A 22,346-nucleotide genomic window follows, 5' to 3' on the forward strand; every position below is an offset into this window, starting at 1 on the left:
GGGAATTCCTGAGTCTCAGCAGCTCATCTTGGCTCATATGGAAGATGATGGAGCTGGGGCATAGGTAACCTACCTGTATTAGATAAAATCATATAGGTAATCTAGAAGAACCCAGAGGAGGTGAAGTGAATCACTTTAACTTAACCACAACGGCCTAGAAAAGTGTCTGACCTAGACCTCCCAAGGAAACTTGAAGCCCAAAATCTAAATAGGAATATTAATTCAAACGGCTAATTTCAGGCAGGAAGAGTAACAAGTGTGGGAAGGAAGGCAATGAGAGCTCAGACAGCTGGAGGAAAGGGTGAGAGGAAACAGAGCATTGGGAGTTGAATGGTCAATTTAGGAAGGGTCCAGCGGTCTGAACTTGTATTACGGGCAATGGGGAGCCACAGCGAGACTGTAATCAAGGGTTAAAGTGGCTGAATCTCAGAAGTGACTTATCCAGGTTATACAATTAGGAACAGAACCAGAAAATAACTCCTATTATTTACAACTAATTCCTAATGCACTAATGCCCCGTTGTCCCAAGTTCAATACTGAACCGCCAATTCAGAAGGCAAGGTACGCGTATTTCACTCAACACTGCCTTTGCGGAAATGGCCTCAGCCCTTCAACCGGAAACAGAAAATGACCGCCGCAAACGCCACCTAACGGTGGGCTACTGGCAAAGTAAGGCCGGAAAGCCCCAACACCGGAAGGGGCCAGTTGCTTCCGGTTAAAAACGCGACCGGGTAGAGTTCTAGAAGGCGAGTCTCGTAGAGTCGGCCAGTGTGCCCAGCGCGCTCGGCTCTGCGACGTCGCAAGCCTCTTCTGCGCAGGCGCGGGGACAACCACGCTGGCAAACGCGTGTGCCAAGCCGTGCGCGCGCCCGCTTTCCGTTGGGCGCCATGGTGCTGTTTCGAGGGTAAAGCCTTTGGCGTTGTAATGCAGCCTTTTGTTCTCTTAACTACAACTCCCAGCATGCCTCCTCCCTCATATCAGTACTAGGTGTGGTGATCCACGATAGGTTAAAAAGAAACCTCGGTAAAACTGACGTACCAAAGAGGAAAAAGTTGAATACGTCGTTGCAGGCTGACGTTCACAGAAGCCCCAGTGGCCTAATGGATAAGGCATTGGCCTCCTAAGCCAGGGATTGTGGGTTCGAGTCCCATCTGGGGTGATCAATGTTTTCTTTGTTACGTTCCTTTTAAAAAACAATCGTAACGACAGTAACTTAGCCTTACTTTTACAAAATCCTAAGTGTACGTGGTTTTCCAGTGTTAAGTTACAGTTCACGACCATCGGCACACTCCATTTCCTTCCTCTGGTTTTGGGAAGTCAATACGTTGAATTTTGTTATTCCCTCTGGAACTATCTTCTCAGCGTGTTCTGTTTCGAATCGACTCCCGTCAGCCTTTCATTATTCGAGGCTCAAGAGGTCGGTCAACGCAAGGCATCTTAAACGCAGTCAGGAAAGGACTTCCTTTTCCTTCGCCCGTCAGTAACCCTCGGCTTCCCTTTACTTTTCCCTTAACTCCTTAGGGCTCCGCTCGGCGTTTGATTAGTAAGGCTCCGCAGAGAAGGGAAGTGAGACTTTCCACTGTTTTGCAATCGGCGAGGGGAGCTGTAGGAGCGAGTGCGACCGTACCATCAGGCGGCTGGGCTTGGGGGTGAGGGAGTTAGAGGGGCGTAGGGCGCCGGGCTCCGAGGACGGGAAAATGGCGGCCCTCGGGTCCCCGGCGCGCACTCTGCGAGGCCTTCTGCGGGAGTTGCGCTACATGAACGCAGCTACTGGCCGACCCTATCGCGACACCATGGCCTATCGGTATCTCGTGAAGGCTTTCCGTGCACATCGGGTACGGGAGCCCGTGTCCAGGATGGGAGGGAGCGGAGGGGACGGGCGGGCGCGTGTCTCTCACCCAGCCTGTTTCAGGCCGAGCAGTCCCCAGGCCCTGCCTAGCCTCTGGCCCACGGCCTTAGCCCAGGGGCTGAGCAAGGACGGGCGGGAGAGGACAGTCACCCGGGGGTGGAGCCGTCCCCGAGGATTTCATTGGCTGTCTTCTGCACAAACGGAGGAGTAAGCCGGAGGAAGGTGAAATGAGGAGATACAGGGGAAAAAGAAAAAGGTGTGTGTACATGGTGGGCAAGTGTGGGATCACTAGCCACAGCATCTCTCCGCTCTCCCTGCCCTAGTAAAGGTAGTCTCAGAAGCGGTTTTTGAGGCAGAAAGAAAAACTAATGTATGGAATATAGGAAGCTTCCCGAAGAGCAGGAACTGCTTTACTTACGTTGGACCTCCTACACCACTTTAAAAAATGGCGCCTTGTAGAGCGTAACTAGAAACTTGTAATGAGGCTGTACTGTCAGTTAGGACATTAACGAGATATATGACCAGTTGTATTTTCCCTCCTGGAGTTGATAAATAGGAACATATGGGAAGCCATCCTTGAGAAATTCCTTTGTGATATCCACACGCATATCCCCCTTAGGCAAGGGCAATACTGTAGTTTCATTTTTTTAATGGGCATCTGAGGCTCAGGGACAGCGACCCTTTCAGCAACGTGTATGAGAACAACTGAAATCAAGGTTACCTGGTTCCCAAATAGCAGTCTTCTATTAATTACTGCCTTTGAAGTTACGGGTCTAGCTTGGAGTGAGGTTACAACCTATCTCAGAAATAATACATTGGAGAGTCATCTCGGGCTCTACGGAAGGAGGCTTACCGTCCTTTGACCAATGTGGGAAAAGGGAGAACCATCAACCTAAATGTTGAATTTCTGAGCCATGGAAGTTAGAATACAAAATATTAGAACTAAAATTCAGCTATTTGTTAAAAGGCCACAGTGTTAGGGACTTCTAGGAGCTTGGCTAAAAAAAAAAAAACGAGTGAGAAGCACATGGGTCCTGTCTTATAAGATGTTTACAGTCTACCTGAGGATCATCCATGGGACCAAGCACTTAGAATAAGTAAGTGCTCAGGCAGTAGACAACGGGGACCCCTAATATAAAGAAGGGGTAGGCTTTCAGAAGGAAACTCATTAAGCAGGGACTTGAGGACGAATGGGAGTTAGCAAGGAGATGGGAACTGGGAAGGTGAGATCCAAGTAAGTTGCACAAGGGAAAGTCCAGAGGTGAAAACTGACAGCTGAGAAAGGCTAAAGCTTCGGGTGTGGTTGGTGAAGTGGAGGAAGATGAGGTAGATGGTAGATAGGAGGTCATTCTAAGATTTTTAAGAAGCTGACAGGTTTCTGGTTGTCCCTATGGAAGCATTATTATTGTCCTTAAGAAAGGCTTGGTAATGGCTATAAAATTCCTTAGCAATAAATCAGAAATTTGTGCTATAAATCCCAGAAACACCACTCTGGAACGCACATGAGGATATGTGGAATGGTTTCTATTTCCTGCTGGCTCAGACCTAACTAAATAATCATCTATGCCCATTTTCTCTGTCCTTTCCGTAGACTGAAGGAGTTCGGTTGGGGAGGAACCTCCCCTTTCTCCTTAGGGAAAATACAGTTTTCTATTTCATTTGATCTCTTGATTCATTTACTATGTTATGTTCTTTATTAACCCTTCTCTCCAGACTCCTCATGATTCAGGCCTGGCTAAATTGAGATCAGTGTTCTCTTGCATTACACTAACATAGAATTTCTGCTTCAAATCCTGTCCGTTTAGGTTTATATACCAAGTGGATGTTACCCTTTGTTGATGTTTTGACATTGGTGTTAATCTCATAAATTTTTAATTATGGAAAGTTAAATTGATTAAAGCAAATGAATTCTATTTTTTGAGCAGCATTTGAGTGGCATTTTCACATATGTGATCTCCAGGTCTTCAACCCCACATTCCAGTTTTTAAGATTCTAGCATTAGATATTTAAACAAAGAAAGGGCCCTGGCTGGTGTGGCTCAGTGGATTGAGCGCCAGCCCATGAACCTAAAGGTTGCTGGTTCGGTCCCTGGTTAGGGCACATGCTTGGCTTGTGGGCTCTGGCACATTGATGTTTCTCCCTCTCTTAGTCTTTCTCTAAAAGTAAATAAATAAAATGTTTTTTAAAAAATAAAGAAAGGGGATTCTGTAGGCCGTGGTGACAGATTAATCCACACTGGACAGGGCTCCTTAAGTCATTTGAGGCTGTGCACACATCTCCACCTCAGCCTTCCTGCCCCTCTCTCACAGCCTCGGAACACAAAGCCAGTCAAGTAAAGGGCAGTGGACTAACTTCCTTCATCTAGAAATTAATTATGTTGAAGAAAAAAACAGGCTTTAAAGTCAATGAGGACTTCAGAATGGCTATGAAGCTTCCATCTTAGGGTCATCTGAATCCAGATTTTTCAAATGGATAAGTAAATGGTGAGAGTAAGAGTAATATGAATATAAAAACCTCCATTTTGTTACTATTGAGGACAAAGTTATTATTTTAGGCAAAATAAGTTTTAAATTTTCATTGGCATGAAAGGCATGTGCCACATTAACCGAAATCCACAGTCATATAAGAAGCAGCCCATTATTTGTTTGAAGAGGAGAAAGTTCTACATTATATTTCTGAGGTGACATTAATGACCAGTGACCTGATTATAGTTCTCCAGCCTCTCTGGGCTTTCGTTTCCTTATTTGTGAAATGAGAGAGTTGAAACTAGATGACTGTCTTCCAGTATAAAAATGTGTGGTCATTCAATGAAGCACCTCAGTGAAACTTTGTAAAACTCTTCTTCAGTTAGTTGGAGATCAGCTTTCCTAATTACCAACAATCACAGAGCTCCTCTATATATGTATTAAGTATACACTTACGCATGTTTCTACTTCCTCTTCAGTTTTATTTCATTCTCTAGAATTTTTATTTCAATCTTTAACTCTGTGGCTTTTAGCTGGGCTGTTTGATAGAGTACCTGCCTTTGCCACTTCTCTAGGTCACCAGTGAGAAGCTGTGCAGAGCCCAACATGAGCTTCATTTCCAAGCTGCCACCTACCTCTGCCTCCTCCGCAGCGTCCGTGAACATGTGGCCCTCCACCAGGAATTTCATGGCAAGGGTGAGCGCTCAGTGGAGGAGTCGGCTGGCTTGGTGGGTCTCAAGTTGCCCCAGCAGCCCGGAGGGAAGGGCTGGGAGCCATGAAAATGGAGAAATTCCTTGGATGCTGCCTTCATACAAGAACTTAATTATTTCTATCACTATGTATTTATGATTAAAAATTTTTTTTTAAGTTTAGGAATTTTCTCTGTAATTTTGTTGGCCAAGTGTTTCTTAAGGGGGTCTCTCTAAGTGAATTTATTGACCTTTTTACACTAAGGCTGATTGGTGTTCTGGATTTACTTTTAAAACTCTATTAGTATTTTTATTTTAAAGTAATACAAGCCTATTGTTAAGGAATTCAAAGGGTATAAAAGTCCTCTTTTCTTTGTTAGAAGATTTTGTTTTTAGAGAGAAGAGGAGGGAGGGAGAAAGAGAGAGGAACAAGGAGGTGTGAGACGTACATCGATCAGTTCCCCTTGCGCGTGCCTAACCCACAGCCCAGGCCTGCGCCCTGACTGGCCACTGAAAGCTGGGCGATGCCCACCCAGCTGAGCCACACTGGCCCGGGCAAAGCCCTCTTTCCTTTCCCTTCGTCTCTCCCTTCTCCCATTCCCATTCTCAGGTGGTAACTATTACTAATAATTTGGTATTCATCTTTCCAGATATTTCCTATACATGTGCAGACATACAATTATACATAGGTACTTTGTTAGAAATATACTAATATCCTGTAGGAAACAGGTGAGACACTCAGATAGGGTTACTGAGGAGAGTTAATGAGGTACATACAGATGTGGCCTGAATCAAGGTCAACAGGAAGGGGTAACAACGGGGCTGCTGTTGTGGGCTGGGCAAAAGTAGGTTAATAATAAATTACACAATAATAAGTAAATAAATAACACAAAAATAAACTCTGGCATACTTATAGTTACAACTATAAACCTACTTTTGCCTACCCCGTATGACCTCTGTAGGCCTGACGGAGGTGGCTCGGGTGTAAGATCGTGGACAGCGCTCCACTTCAGGCCCCCGGGAGGAAGACCAGGGAGAGGGAGAAGGAAAGCACTCACTTCTCTCTCCTTCTGCCTTCTCACCTCCCTGTCAAATAGCTCTCCCTCTTGAATTCTCCATCAGAGCGAAGAGCTCTGCCATGGACTTGGCTGACCGAGTGAAAAACTTGGGCTTCAGTCTGTAGTCCTGTCTTCTCTCTCCACACCCCGCCAGTCATTTCTGCTTGTGCAGTGGCCCGAGCAGCCTTCTCCCCCTCAGCCTTCGCTGCCTCTGTGCTAGTTCAGGCACTGATCATCTTGGGTTCAAGTATTCAACTAGTCTCCCACATGGCCCCTTGCTTCTAACATCCTGAGTTCCTCCAATAAAAATTATTCTTTCTGTAAACTACCAAGAGTTCTTTACCTGTGCCCTTTGTGGTATCCGGTATTATAATTATAGACATGTCTTACGTAACCTTTTTTACCTGGACTGGGCTGTCCTTAAGGCTAAGGATCACATGTCTTTCATTTTTATTGTCTCGAAAGCACCTTCCACAGAGACTTACATGTAACATAATTCAATGCATGGCTCAGTTCTGCTCATTAGAAGGAATTCAATCTGAATAGAACTATTTGTAAGCCCTTGCACCGTCTCTTCTAAGTTAACATTAAAATCATAGTACTAAGAGGTCAAACTATTCAATTGAACAGATCAAAAACTAGAAAACAATTTTTTTTTAAATCCTCACTGGATATGTTGATTGATTTTAGAGAGACGAAGGGGATGCGGGAGGAGAAACATTGATGTAAGGGAGAAACACTCATCAGTTGCCTCACGAATGTGTCCCCACTGGGAATCGAACCAACAACCTTTTTTTGGTGTACAGGACAAGGCTCCAACCAACTGGGCCACCCAGTCAGGGTGGAACTAAATGTTTAGCTTATTTCTCTTCCCCTTGCTTTGTTCATTGACATGGTATTGGGTTAGCCAAAAAGTCTTTTACGTTTTTTATGTAAAATAAAAAGCACATTTTCCATTTGCACAAATAACTTTATTGATTTGGATATTTTGATTATGTCAGCTACTTCCAGCTTTTGGCTTCTGGTAAGTCGATGCCAGGGGTGCTGCTAAACACCTTCAATGCATAAGACAGCCCCACAGAAAGGAATTATTTGGCCAAAATGTCAATAGTACCAAGAAACTTCACAGACCACTTTTGACATGTTCAATCAGTTACAGTACCTACTCCATAAACTGCACAAATCGGTTTTTTTGTTTTTACCTTTCTTGAAATAATACGCCAAAAGATGTTGCATATTTTCTTCTATCTTTAATATTAAAAGGGCTGCACAGAAATTCACCAATTTTGATAAATTTTTTAGAAGTGAATGCTGATATGACAGCTGTCACAGTAAATCTAACAAAATTGTTTCAAATTAAGTTAAAGACAACTAAGCACTATTTGAGCCATTGTATGGAAAAATCTAATGGATATTTTGGCCAGCCCAATGTATTATTGTCCAAACGTTTTGCTAAAAAGAAGGAAGCAAAAGCATAAGGATAGGCTGATGTTTGGAATGTTTTTGTTGTTACGATATATATATAAATAACATTTTATAGAAAGCAAATGGAGGCAGAACAGCCTAACAGTGTAAGAAATATTTATTATGGCCATGGCTGGTGTGGCTCAGTGGATTGAGTGCGGGCCTGCAAACTGAGAGGTCGCCAGTTCAATCCCCCGTCAGGGCACATGCCTGGGTTGCAGGTCAGGTCCCCAGTTGGGGGCAAGTAAGAGGCACCTAATTCGTGTATCTCTTGCACATTGATGTTTCTCCCTTTTTTTCTTCCTCCCTTCCCCCCTCTCTAAAAGTAAATGAATAAAATCTGGGGGGAAAAAAGAAATATTTATTATTGGTTTGAACTCATCTAGACCTAGGTTTCAATCCCACTTTATATACCAACTGTGTAAATCTTGGGCAGATTAGTTGAATGGAGCTTGTTCCCTCTCTGTAAAACGGAAGTGCCAACTAGATGGTTGTAATAAATGAGAATATTGTTTACATAAAACATTTGAATAGTACATAGTAAATGCGCAAAAAAAAAATCTATACTACACTCTCATTCTTTTATTATAAACCCTCCTCTAAGGCCTATTGCCACCAGTCTTCTGGAAGACAGATGAGTTACTTCCTATGGTTTAAAATTTGCTCAGGCCATCTTTGTCGATATGTAATCAACCTGTACCTCTTATCAAGAATTATATGAACTCAGTTTTAGAAAGAGGAGGAATTGATTCTGGAACATGAACTGTATTAACAATAATCTTTCTATACTAGGAAGGTCCCAGAATCAGGGAATCCTGAGGTTTTGGCACTGTGTTAATTTACTGCTCTAGTTTTTGATATGGTACCTGCTTTATCACATTCTTTGACTTTGCTGTCTCTTACTTTTTCTTCTTTACCTTCAACTGCCTCCTATCTAAATTCTGTTAGCATTTAGCATATATTTAGCATAGCTCAAGACTCTTCCAAGTGTAATAAATAAAAATAAATCCGGGCCTGGCTGAGTAGCTCAGTTGGTTGGAGTGTTGCCCCAATACGCCAAAACTGTGGATTTGGCCCCCGGTCAGGGCACAATCAATGAACAACTGATGTCTCTCTCAAATCAATAAATACTTTATTTATTTATAAATAAATAAATTAATTAATTCAGCCCTGATCAGTGTGGCTTGGTTGGGCGTCCCTCTGCAAAGAAATTACCAGTCAGTGCACATGCCTGGGCTATGGGTTCAGTCCCCAGTTGGGGTGCATTCAGGAGGCAACTGCTTGATGTTTCCCTCTCTCCCTCTCTGTAAAAAGGAATAAATAAAATATTAAAAAAAAATAAGAATTAGCCCTGGCTGCTGTGGCTTGGTGTATTGAGCACTGGCCTGCGAACCAAAGGGTCGCCAGTTAGATTCCCAGGCAGGGCACATGCCTGGGTTGCGGGCCAGGACCCCAGTTGGGGGTGCATCAGAGGCGACCATACATTGATGTTTCTCTCCCTCTTTCTCCTTCCCTTCCTCCTCTTTAAAAATAAATAAATAAAATCTTTTTTAAAAATGAAAATAAAATAAAATAATAAGAATTAAAAAATCTACACCCAGATACTTCACAGTAAATTGCAGGAAACCAGAGGCAAAAAGTATAAAATTGGAAAGCAGCCAACTATCTTCAGAGGAGTGACAGACTGAGTATTGACTTCTTAGGGGCAATGGAAGGTAAAAGGCAGCAGGAAAGATAGAATCTTATGTGCCAGAAGAAAATAACTTCCATTGAGAATTTTATACCCAGTAAAAATATTCGCCTCGAATTAATAAAGGCAAAATAAAGATCTTTTCAGATCAACAAAAATGTGGGAGGCCCTAGTCAGGCAGCTCAGTTGGTTAGAGCATTGTCCTGATATGCCAAGGTTGCGGGTTCAATCCCTGGTCAGGACACATACCAGAATGAACCAATGAGTGCATAAATAAGTGGAACAAAAAATCAATGTTTCTTTAAATCAATAAATAAAAAATAAAATTGGAGAGTTCCTCACTAACAGGCAAGCACAAAAGCAAACAAGCAGGGTAGGCAAACTTCTATAAAGAGTCCGATTGTAAATATTTCAGCCTTGCAGGCCATACAGTATGGTATCTGTCACAACCACTGAATTCTGCCATTGTAGCACAAAAGAAACCATAGACAATAAGAAATGAATGAGCCTGGCAGTATTCCAATTAAACTATTTACAAAAATAGGCAGTAGGCTAGATTTGGTCTGTGGACTGTAGATTGCTGACTCCTTCCTAAAGTTTAAACTTTGGACAGAAGGGAAGTGATCCCATATGGAAAGGCAGAGATTCCAGAAGGAATGAAGAGCAAAGAAAGTGGTAAACAAGTATCAATTATATGAAACTTGGTTTTTAAGAAACAGAGAACTAAAACACGTGATAGCGAGAGCATATAACAAGAAGATAAATGGAGTTGGTTTTCTAGGTTCCTTGTGTTATCTCTCTGGGGGTAGTGTATTACATGAATATAAATGATTAAATGCTCCAATTAAAAGTGAATATCAAACTCTAAAAAATAAATAAAAAATAAAACGAACGGACTGTTTATGAGAGATGTAAGGAACCAGAAGGTAAAAGACAAGGTTAAGACTAAAATCTCTTCACTAACATAATTTTTCACCACTTTAGTGTTATTTCCGTCTTAAGGATAGTACTGTATACCTATATCACAGTACATCCCTTTGGGACAAATTAATTTGAACATTTTTCTTCTATTGTACATAATTTTCAAAGTATGACATTGCTAGTATTTGGAGTTGTTTATATTTTGAGTTATCTGAATAACTGAATGGAAAAGCTATTTTGTCAGTTACTAAAGTCAATGTGATCCTAAAAATTTTATTGGCCCAATAGTCATTAAAAAGGATCCAAGGACAATGACTGCTTTTTCCCGTTAATTTTTTGTTGATCGTGCTAATAAAGTTTTAAGTTCCAAGTCGATGTATATAAAAGTTTACCATTATTTCCTTTCAAAGTATCTAGAAGTACCTATGTCTCATCCTGAGGAATTAATAGTTTATTTTTTAAAAAGCACTCAGGCAAGGCTATGGGCTAGGCATCTTCTGTTAGCTAATTATTTAGTCCTCAAAATAGTGCTATAAGGTTTCTATTTACATTAAACACGAGATTAAGAAATAAATTGCTAAAGTTCCCACCGAGGATTTTGAATCCAGGGTGAGAGCAAGCTGTGAATACAGGCTTTTTCCGTTGCTACTAATACATTAAAAAGAAAAGCCTTATCCTTAAAGGTTTTCTCTCGAGCAAGAAACAGTTCTCTGCAAGATCACCTCTCCTTTCTCAGAATACTGCTTCATCTCTGTAGTTCCTAATTTAGACTACCAGCTTCCTGCTGTTATTACAAGTAATGATGATACTAATTCGAAATGGGTTATATCTGGTCCCGTAGAGTATCAGTTCCAGGTGTTATTTCCTGAATTTGATTGATCCCAGTTCGGGGAGCTTAAAGCCTCCTTGTAGATGAAGGAAAGCGAACCAGCTAGATGTCAGGTCTCCAGGGCTCCTTTTGTAAAGGGTCGTGGAGCAGTGAGAAAAAGGGTGTCTACACAACTCTGGGAGGCCCCTGGAAACGAGTTAATCGGCCAGGAATACGCCCATTGCTATTACGACTGCTAACCTCAGTAGAACCGACCCGCAAGGTATCTACTCCCTTTGGACTCGGGCTAACGCTTTGGTATATTTACTAACTGGGGCCTGGTTCGCTAGCACAGTGTGCCACAGTACTCTAACCAACCCGTGGCCGGGAGCGTGAGGATTGGCGCCCAAGGCGGATCCGGCTCTAGGGTTTGTTAGAACACCGAAGTCTCGCGACATCAGGGGAGTGGGCAGGAGAACTCGCGTGCACGCGCAAGAGAGCCGTTAGGGTGGAACCCTTCCTGGGCGGGGCGGACGGAATGGGCGGAGCAAATACAGTTGGACGCCAGTTGGTGGAGCCCCCGCAGAAAACGACTAAGCGTGACCAGCGTGCGCGCTCACGTCGCAGCGACGGCGGTGGCGAGCGGCGTCAGAGCCTGAAGGGGGGGGCTGACGGCTGCTGGCGGGTGGCTAATATCGCTTCTGTCCCAGGAATCGGACAGAGAGTGAGGGAACGAGGGTCGTTTTCGGGAACTGCTGCCTTCCGCGTACGCGTCGTCGTCAGGAGCGCAGCCCGGACTCTGCTGTAAACCCTCCGGCTCCTTTTCCGCACGCCTTGAGGCGGCGGCGGCAACCGAGACAGCGTCTCACCTTCCCCCAACCCTTCCCCTTGTCCCCCCCTGCCCGAAAGGGCCTGGTCTGCGCCCCACCCCCGCCTGTCCGCCCGCCCGCTACGCCGCAGCCATGTCGGCGCAGGCCCAGATGCGCGCGATGCTGGATCAGTTGATGGGCACCTCCCGGGACGGTAAGTCTCTGCCAGTGCCCTGGGGGTGGGGGAGGGGATGGAGAGGGGGCTTTGCGGGCGCACCTGGGCTTGTGTGTGTGGCTGAGTAAGGGGCTCCCAGATTGGTAACACGAGGTCCCGGCTCCGGTCCCATCCAATCACGGCTGGGCAGGCGGGCTAGGGGGGCGGTGTCCGAGCGGATTGGCGGGAACTGCTGCCAATGGGGTTAGGCGGGGCCTGGACGCTGAAAGGAGAGTTTGAGCATTCAGTGTTGACTTGGCTGGGACGGGAGAGCCCACGTCTCTCCTGCGTATTCCGGAGGCCTGTTTTGTGGTCGAATTAGGTACCTGCGGACCGCTAGAGCCTCCGCCCCCTAATCTGATCCCTAACCCAGAGCTCTGGGATCATCCCTCGCCGTCGCCCTCCAGAGCATCCAGAGAGAATTGCCCCCACCCCATTCCTTTTACCTGGGTCCAGAGGAAACCTTTTACTAAACCCAGGCCCAGAAATGCACACTCGATCCCCACAGAAATAACGATTCTTATGGAAAAATCTGACCCAAACCATGGTTTCTTGAGTGGATGTGTTTGCCCCATTTTGTGAAAAGAAGAAAATGTTTTGTCCTGTTTTTTTCTGAGACCTCCATTTTGTTAGACAATTTAATAGAGGCTTTGTTCAGTAAATATTGACAAGTCTTGCATGTGCCCCAAATAGAGCCATTTTGAAAATGTGGTGCCCAGTGAAGTAGAATTGAGGGAAACGATTCTTTTAGGCACTTAGGTTAGAATTTGTATAGAAAACCACTAATTGCTGGATATCTTTTTGTCATAAAGAGAATTTTTAAATAAAAAGATGAAATGCTCTTGCTTTTTTGTGGATGGTAATTAGTAATGTACTCTTTCAAATTCAGCTTAAATCCATGCTATTATGAGGAAAGGTCTAATTCAATACTTACTTAAAAGCAAAATAAAATGCTTGTTTTTATTTGTTGCTTGTCCAAATAGTTTCTTAGCCATTGGAAAGTTGCTTTTTTCTTAACAAGTTATTTAAATTGCTTGACATAAAGAGGAAAGACAGTCTTACATTTTTAAGTCGCTCTTATCATTTTCTTGAATGCTTTGCAGCAAAATATGTGAGTACATTAAAAAGAACTTTATTGAATTCAAGTATTTTTGGCAATGCATATTTAGATTGGCTTTTCAGTGTTCACAGTTTTAATAAAAACCCATATTGGGAACTTTTCCTTGTAGAACACATAGACAAATAGATATAGGTGGCAAGTCTACTTGTGGTTATGTAGAAAGGAGGGGAAGATTGGGAAGGAAATGAATTTTATTTGTGTAGTACATCCTTGAAAGGTAACATTAGTTTAAAATGCCATTAGAGAAACTTACCTGTTACCATTTTTCACTTTTAGATAAGAATGGTCATTCTATATCTGCAGCATGTCTTAACATTGCTCCTTTTTCATTATGAAGACAACAATTGTGAAGGGGCTTAATCTAGGATTTCAGCTGACAGAATAAGTTTTGTAATAAAATTATAGAAATAATTTAAGATTTACTTTACATAATCTTTTAAATCCTAGATGGATACCATTTTTGGTACCTTCTGCATGGATCGAATTTTCTAATTTTACAGGGAGGGTAGTTGGATCAAGGTACACTACTATTACCTGAGAATATTCTGAATTCGGTAGCTAATCTAGTATTGTAAAGCTAAACCAAATATATATATATTCCTGTATTTAGTCAGCAGAAACATGGATTTCTTAAAATCCATTCTGTTTCATATACAGATTTATAATTTTTGTGTCTATTACTGGATTTATTTTTATTTTATTTTTTTGCCTCCAGACTAAGAGGATTTATGAATGAGTTCATGTTTAAGAGTCCACAATATTATTTAGCTGAAATGACTGGATTTTCATTGCTGTGTTGGGCTAGAAGTAAGAAACATAACTACTTTCAAGGAAAAGAATGTTTTTTTTTAGATACATAAGTTCTTTTATTTGCACAAGATATTAATCAGAACATTTTTCCCCTATTACTGGATACTAGATAGTTGAATGAATTTATATATTTCATTTTATGATTGAGGACCTTTAAATCATTAGGATTGTTCTTGATTAGACTATAGTCAATTTCAAGTTATCCAGGGGTAGGGGAACATGGATAGTTCCTCAGTAATACCATGTAATTTGAAAGCATATAATGGGAAGCTTTGTATTGGACACAGGAACAGCTATAGGGACTGCTGTTGGTTTTGTTTGACACTAAGGTGGAATTGGGAATTCAAGAGGTCAGAGAGATGGAAAAGGTAGGGAGGAGGTATTTAAGGTAGTTCTGCCCAATTAAAAAATTTTTTTTAATACTGGAGACTAACTATATAAAGCAACCACTGACTTCTAGGATAGTGGGACTCAAGGTGGTAATAACGCACCAACCCTTAGTGTCCTATCTGTAAGGGAATCTAAAGTGGCACAGGAGGTCCAGGGCACTGAGTAAACTGCACCTCCCCTTCCCAAAAATCAGAGATTTAATTAGTTGCTTTTTAAACTTCTTGGAGATTTAAGTCTGTTAAATGTACCTTATTTTGAATTACTTAAATCAGTTATTTAGATTATCTAAACTTCACTGAAATTCTCAGGGATAGGAATTTTAGTGGCAGGGAAATGGAGAGGTAATTTTTTTTTTTTTTTTAAATTAAGACTATTGTAGTTGTCCCTATTCTCCTCCCACCCTTTTGCCCCCTCTTGAGAGGTAATTTTTTTTCCCCACTGGGCACTTCCAGAAAGGACAGTCGTGGGTGAGTGGTGACAGTGGCGGCTTTGGACAACCAGAGGGCAGCATGATGGCGTTGGGAGGCTGGGCAGGGGGATGACCGTGAGGTGGGAGAGGAATGTGTAAGGGAAGTGGGAGGGCCAAAGACAAACTTTGCCTTCTTTGCAATTTTGCCTAGGGCCCTGGTGGTGGCAACCGCCTGTGTGCCACTGAAAATCGTGCCGATGCCTGGCATACTGCATAAATGGAAGCAGGGTACCGCGTGAGTTGAAACATTGGTCACACTATATAAAGTTTGTATATGTGAATCAGTGTAACTCATACCCATGTAACTGGGGGTCTGACTGTATTTGGATTTTTCTGATAAGGCATCATGGGCTAAGGAAAAGAGCACTGGGCTGAGACTCAGGAGACCTGGTTTCTAGCCCCAGCTGTACCTCTAATTGTAACCTTGGGTAAGTCACTTAACGTTTTTTACCTCAAGTTCAATCTGTGATTTGTTAAATGGGAAACCAAACAACTTCCTGTGTTACACTCCAGAAAGCTTGGAAAATATATTTAACATTTTTAGAAGGGAGGAACCATCGTAGATATAAATCAGCATCATTTTATCTGAAATGTAAGATATGTTACATTTTATAAATATTTTTATTTTAGTAGTTAGAATTGAAAGAAGGGAGAGGGATAATTTGTTCTACCTAAACTATTCCATTTGCAAGCAGGCAGCAGGAAAACAGCCCAGGAAAATCCGAGCAGCAGTTTGAGACTAGCCTGTGTGATGCTTGGACTGGGCATTTGTGCTGAGCTGGGTTATCATTTGTGCTGAGGTGGATTAATTGCAGGGATGTCCCTTAGCTAAGGCCCTTTTGCCAACAAATACAATTTGGTTATGATTAAGTCTCTGGTTTTGATCCCAGATAGGCCTGGCAGGATGCAGGGATAGAAATTAAACAAAATTGAAGGTGTGAATTTAGATTACATTCTGTGTTTAGAAACTAGGGAAGTTACAGAATGTAGTTTTGAGGATTTCATGTCTCCTAATCTCTGTAACCTTTAAATGGGTTCAGAGACCATCTCTGAAAGGTTAAAATAGCCCAGGAATGAAAATCTGCCTTCAAAAATAACCAGTAGACTAATAGAATTTCATATATAACATCATTAGTTGTCCATTATGGTTAGGGGGTGTTTGGGGCACAGGAAAGCTTATAGGTAATTTTAGCTATTTTTTGATGGTCATCTTCCTATGCATAATTCTGTACTTCTGCAGTTAATACATTAATTAGAATTTAATACTTCTGTTGACCGGTTATATAGTACAATAGTTGTAGTTTATAAGATGTAAAATTAAAAGGATACTCATCCTAGGAGCTACATAGGAAAATACGGTTCAGAAAATCATTTACTTGTTCCTAATATAAGTCAGTGATACATAACTGCTGAACCTATAGGACAGTATGACATTGATGCCTTTCTGCAAAACAAATTATTTAATCAAAGATCAAAGTAGTATTTTTTTCATAAAATTATCTTTACTGTAATTTGTGTTCCTTGTCATCAACATTGACAGCATTTTCTTTTATTTTTTTTCATTAACATAATGAACCATATTTATTTCTTGGTCAGTTGTAAGCCATTCTTTATTCCACTTGAATTGTTCATTTTAAGTGAAGGAGGCATAGCCTTTAATATACAAGCACTTTTTTAAAAAAAATAATAATGGGTTATTTCTTACTCCAGAGCTTGTAAATTCTTTAATAGTATGAGAAATTTTAGCAAACATAGGGTTGAACAGTAGTTAAACATAAAATGGTTAAACAGTTTTAGTAAATATTTGACTTAATCAGAGGTCCAGGCATATCAGAATACTGAAAGCCTTGTTGACACCCACATATTGAATCCATTAAAAAATAAAACTGTTAACTCATTTTGCATTTTGAACTCTGAATAATATTTCTACCTACAGAACATCCCAGAAAACAGTAATATCACCTCATATAACCCTGCATTGTTGTTGGGTTCTTTACAGTTGTTTAGCTCCCCTCAAGAAAGCCTTATGATTTTTGAGACATTCTTTTACTTCAGTTAAAAAAAGAAAATTGAAACCAAAGAAAAGTCACTTTGTTTAGCACTGCATAATCTCTATAAGCAACAAGTAAATGCTTTGATTTGTTTTGGGGAAAATGTTACATAAGCATGAATGGTGGTGAACTGCACGTGCAAGATGGCTGACAGGAATTCAAGGGCAAGTAGGTGTCATGGATCAGGGTTAGGTCTAGTGAGTCAGATAGTGTTCAGTACCAGGTGTTTCGTACAAGAAGTAAAGCTTGAAGTTGCTGAGGGTTCAGGCAAGCAGTGGGGTTGCAGAGATAGGCAGATGCTCCTCAAGAACATAATTCCAGAAAGGTGCTTGAAATGGACTGAATCCTAAAAGCCCAGGGCTGTTAGTGTAGAAGGGCATAAACGAATCTACTACCCAACTTAGTCTGCTAAGAACCTGTAGACCGAGAAGATGAAAAAAGTCGGAACATTTTGCTGGAGAAAGAATAAGGGAGCAAGAGAGAGGGCTGAGTTTCTGATAGGCGTCTTGTGGATTCAGTACCTGCAGAAAAGTCATTCTGTTTTTCTGGTTTAAGGTCTCAGGCACTACCAGCACTAGGGTAGAAATTGGAAGGCAAGGCCAAAATAGGTGAACTCATCAATTTTGTAAGGTTATTGAGGCTACAGAGAAAAGTAGTTTGTAAAAACTCTGAAACTGGCTGTAGATGTAGTGTTTTTGTTTTAACTGAATAACTTATGACTTTGAAAAGTCAGAGCCATTAGAACATAACATGTGGATCAGTCAGCTAACTGAGTGTCATATTTTGTCATTTAACATGGGCTAGAAAAGAGGGTCTGTATTTTGTTTTCTAAAAAATAAAAACAAAAAACACACTCTAGATACTGATCCATACATCCTGAATTGTGAACCATCTGCAGTGATGTTTGACTTTTGTGATTCAGCATGAAAAGAATTAACCAGCTGCCCTTGCTGAGTCTTTTGTCATGACTCCTGAATGTGTGGTAAATTGTTTTGTTTTTATCTTCTTGAGACCTCAGTTTTCTGCAGACCTGTTTTCTCTTTCAGAGTTAAGTTTTCCAAAGCTTTGCCTTTCAATAAAATAGGTTGGATATCTATACTATACCTAGCAGTTCGGCTACCTCTGTATTCTCTCCAGCTTTTAGTTTATACTTGACGGTATGTTTTAGATGAGGGCTGGCACTATGGCCCACCTGTTTTTTTGTAAAGAAAGTTTTATTGGAATACAGCCATGTCCATTTGTGTACATAATGTCTGTGGCTGCTTTGTCTTGCAACAGCAGAGGTGAGAGGTTGCAACAGACATGATGACTGGCAAGTTTAAAATTTTTATCGGGCTCTTTAAGAGAAAGCTTTGTTGATTACTGTTCTAATCAGGGGTTCTCAAAGTGCGATCATCAGACCAGCAACCTTAGCGTCACCCAGGCACTTGTTAAAAACATAAATTCTTGGACCCTCCCCAGACCTATGGAAATTCTGGGGGTGGGGCCAGCAATCTTCATTTTAAGAAGCTTTTCACATGGCCAATACACATTACAAGTTTGAGAAACCTTGTCCTAGATCAATGTTTCTCAAATGTTAGTCACACATAATATCTTTACTATCTAACCCTGTTTTTCTGTTTGTTTAATATTTTTTCTGTATGTCAACTCACTTTCTAAAAAATTTGTCAATTTTAAAGTTTATGTCCTCAGAAAAATAAATACATTGAAAACTACACGGTGTTATAAAAGGTAACGACTCTGTTGTCCCTTACCCTATGCTAAAAATTAGAATTTGATGTATTAAACACATACTAAGTGCCCATGGAAGCTTTTTTCCCCTTGATTTAGTCATAATAAATTATCACCACTAAGTGACTGAGTGATGTTTAAAACGTCATGTTGGTGAAACCAGATAACACCTAAAATCATCCTTTGGACAAATCTCATACTTGAAAAACACTGTTCTGGTCATTCATGTGAAAGGAAATTTGCTTGAACTGTACAAACTAAAGCTCCTATGTAGAAATGACTGGTCAGAAACACACCTGTGAGAGGGGGAAGTTTAGGAGTGCCCAGAGACATCCGTCTGGACTTCTCTGGAGAAATTCCCCCCTAGCTTGATTTCTCACATCTCCTTTAGTGCTTTGGTGTGGTGGTCAGCACTTCTGGAGGATTTCACCAACCCTTCCATAGTGAGACTGAAAGGGTGCCTGGTTATGGGAAAAGCTGCTTATCAAAATAACCCCTGGACTAGAGCCTGGGGTCGGGGAAGTGGCTGTGATTTTACATTATAGACGGAGCAGCAGGGCATGCTTACTAGGAGAACAGGTGGTCCGCCGCAGTGTCTAGGAAACATGTACTTGTACTTAGAGGAGTTCCTGTGTTAAGTTTAACTTGCCTCTTAGTATTAGAGGAAATTCTTCCCCAGACATGATCTTCTGTATCATTGCCTATAGGAAGAGAATCTTAACTTTCCTGAATATTCCCAGCTTGCTGAGTTTGCTTTAGTTGTTTCTTCCTTTCCTTTTTTAGAGATTATAGACATATTTGTTTCTGTTGTCTTTGACTCTACAATAAAGTAGTGACATAGGTCTCTAATCCTAGAGGGACTGAAAGTCTAGTAGGGAGTGAAGGATTTACTAATGAAGCAATGAATTCTGTGATACTGATTGTCAGTGTCCGATTTTGAAAAAGAGGTGTTTAAAAAATACAAAGACAATCAGATACCTATAAAAATGAACAAATGTTATTTCATGTCTTTTCCCCTACACAGTGTAGGGGACCATGTAGGGGAACATAAGGGTCTTCATTTGTAATACTTAATTTGAGGAATGTATTTGGTGGTACATTCAACACATTGTTTTTGCTGTGTTGTTTCAGTAGTCGTAAGGCCCAGTCTCCTTCATGACCTCTGTTTTTCATTTCAACTTCCTTTATCCTTAAGTTCCTGTCTTGATATTTTCATTGCTTTTCCCTTTTTATTTCTGTTCATCATTGGTTTTAGATTTGGGGAGGCTCTGCTTAGCTTTTATAGCTATCATCAACCAATGAGAACTTGTCTTTTTAATAGATAAATCAGCCAGTTGCTTTTTCTTTGGTTCTTTTCAGCTATTTCTTCATAGCAAGAAATTGCTTTCACTACTTCTAATTTTGTATATATAGAGAAGTTCTGCATGATAGAAGGTACCAGGAATCCAGTGTAGGAGTGTTGCTAAATCAGAATTGCAGTTCTGCAAGTAAGTATCAAAATATAAATTTAGCAGGCTGCAGCTTTTGATTTTTAAATCCTCACCTGAGGTTTTTTTTTTTCATTGCTCTTTGAGAGAATGGAAGGAAGAGAGAGAAACAGCTATGTGAGAGAGAAACATTGATTGGTTGCCTCCTATATGCATCCAGACTGGGGATCAAACCTCAACCAGTATGTGCCTTGACTGGGAATCGAACCCGCAGCCTTTCGGTTATGGGACAATGCTCCAACCAGCTGAGCCACACCAGCCAGGGCAGGCTGCACTTTTTTTTTTAAAAAAAGATTTTATTTATTTATTTTTAGAAAGGGGAAGGGAGGGTGAAAAAGAGGGAGAGAAACATCAATGTGTGGCTGCCTCTCCCACACCCCCAACTGGGGGACCTAGTCCACCACCCAGGCATGTACCCTGACTGGGAATCAAACCGGCAACCCATTGGTTCTCAGGCTGGAGCTCAATCCACTGAGCCACACCAGCCAGGGAGGCTGCAGCTTTTTAATGACTCACTTTATGGCATGTATCCGTAAAACAAATTCTATATAATCCACTTTTAGAACTTAATTTTTAGGAAACTATTTACTCGCACTTTTCTAATATATTCTTAAATCTAAGAGGAGAAATATGTAGATAGATTTCCTAAAGCATGTATCCTCCCAGAAGTTTGATGGCATTAACCCCTTCCAGTGGCCAAGACTCTATGCTTGTATAATGAGAAAAGATAAGGTGGCAAGTGGTGGAATAGAGTCCTTGGACTGTAGCTGCTTTAGTATTTTTGTTCTCATATTTCCATTACCATGCTGCTAGCTCTGAAAGACCATATAAGCTCGCTCTCCTGCTAACAAGGCTGTTTCCCAGCCTCATTCCTTATAATTTTGTTATTTGGATTTTCATATGCAAGTAAGCTGGTAGATAAAAAAAATTATTTGAACACTATTAATCTCTGATCATATTTAGCAAGAATAAACTTGTTCTGGAAATTTCTTCTGCAGTGGACATTGCATTTTAAAATTGTTGGGCTTGTCATAGGGATTGTGATGAGGGTGTTATTTGTACCGGTTTGTAATTATAAACCTATAGTACCACATAAAAGTATTAAGAGGGATAGCCTTTCTGAACTGTATAGTACCCTTATTTTTGCTTTTTCTAGGGGAAGGAAAAGTGGCTGCTACTACTCAGTATGATTATAAGTTCTGTTAGGAAGAAGTGACTTGCTATTACATTTGGAAGGGAAAAATGCCCTAACTGGTTTTTCCTACTGCCATTTTTGGCTGAGTACACTTTCCTTTCCTTTCCTTTTCTTATGTAATAAATATATTCCTGAAAATTTCCACATGTGAATGTTTTCAAAGCATTTATAATCTTTTTAAGTTAAGACATGATAGTGAGTTATTTTATAAATGAATTGTATACTTTATATAAATATGCAGTAAACTAAGCTAAGTATATTAACAAGGGAACATGGGGTGATTTTGCAAAAGGTTAATTACAAAAGGGTTCTTATAGGTGAGTTTTAGACTGAAATCTAAAGAAACAACAAAGGTAGGTAGGATAAGTTAGTAGAGTTGGTGAGAAAATTTGAGGAGGGTGTAAAAGTGATCACATTGGTTCTTTAGTATAATAGTCACTGTGCAGTAGTAGTTACCTGCTTTTACCTCAGTTCCACATGAAGACATAAGGGTTTACTAGTACCCTGCCGTGTACTAGACTAGAAGTTGGTCATAGCTCTTTATACAGTTCCCACCTTATTATGTGGGCTCAGCGCTTATATTGTAAGAAATGGTAATGTGAAGGTGGAACATTTCTTTACATTTGAGGAATCAAGAGCATGGGGATATGAGAAGCTTTAAGTGTCAGTTATATACCTCTTTCTAGCTCTGGCTTTCCTTTCACTGAAGGGGTATGGATTTTATTTTCGAGGGAATGTACCTGTCCTATCTCAAGCCAGTAGTGATATGTGGCCCCTAGCAAGTGTACATGTGGGGAGAGCGTTGATTGTCGCATTGGAGACTGTGTCAGGGCATTCCCCCATTGAGAACCGAGGGATTACTTCTGTTTGCTTTGTGTGCTGTTGGATTTTCTCCTCTCTGTTTTCCCTAAGTTAAGCTCTAAGCTAATTCTGTACAAAAGAAATACTAATTAGTTGTTTTTATGAATTGCTTGCCATTAATGCCTGATAATATGCAGTAAAATAAGGGTTCTGCATACCATTATGTATGTCAAGTATTACAAACTTTAAGGTTCTTTTGAAATTAAAATACTAAACTCAGTTCACTTTTGCTTAGCCTTCACAGTTGTTGATCACATAGCATGGT

The 22,346-nt window shown here is 41.0% G+C and overlaps 1 protein-coding gene and 1 non-coding gene across 6 annotated transcripts in view; both read left to right on the plus strand.

The window, feature by feature from the left end:
- Nucleotides 1-1,086: 1,086 nt before the first annotated feature.
- On the plus strand, nucleotides 1,087-1,159 carry TRNAR-CCU (transfer RNA arginine (anticodon CCU)). Its single transcript has one exon. It is a non-coding gene; the product is annotated as a tRNA-Arg (tRNA).
- Nucleotides 1,160-1,552: 393 nt separating this feature from the next.
- Nucleotides 1,553-22,346, plus strand: part of LUC7L2 (LUC7 like 2, pre-mRNA splicing factor) — a 68,764-nt gene continuing 47,970 nt past the window's right edge. The window contains exons 1-2 of one of the 5 annotated variants that reach the window (XM_090287574.1): nucleotides 1,553-1,835; nucleotides 4,890-5,010. In XM_090287574.1, the coding sequence (XP_090143700.1) occupies nucleotides 1,698-1,835; nucleotides 4,890-5,010 (259 nt within the window). In that variant the 5' untranslated portion in view covers nucleotides 1,553-1,697. Of the gene's footprint in view, nucleotides 1,836-4,889; nucleotides 5,011-11,546; nucleotides 11,968-14,907; nucleotides 14,992-15,161; nucleotides 15,185-22,346 lie in introns of those variants that run through there. The other 4 variants (XM_090287570.1, XM_090287571.1, XM_090287572.1 and 1 more) reach the window with 4 other exon arrangements.

The sequence above is a fragment of the Furipterus horrens genome, unplaced genomic scaffold, assembly GCF_987537825.1.
Source record: "Furipterus horrens unplaced genomic scaffold, mFurHor1.1.pri manual_scaffold_9, whole genome shotgun sequence".
NCBI classification, from domain to species: Eukaryota; Metazoa; Chordata; class Mammalia; order Chiroptera; family Furipteridae; genus Furipterus; species Furipterus horrens.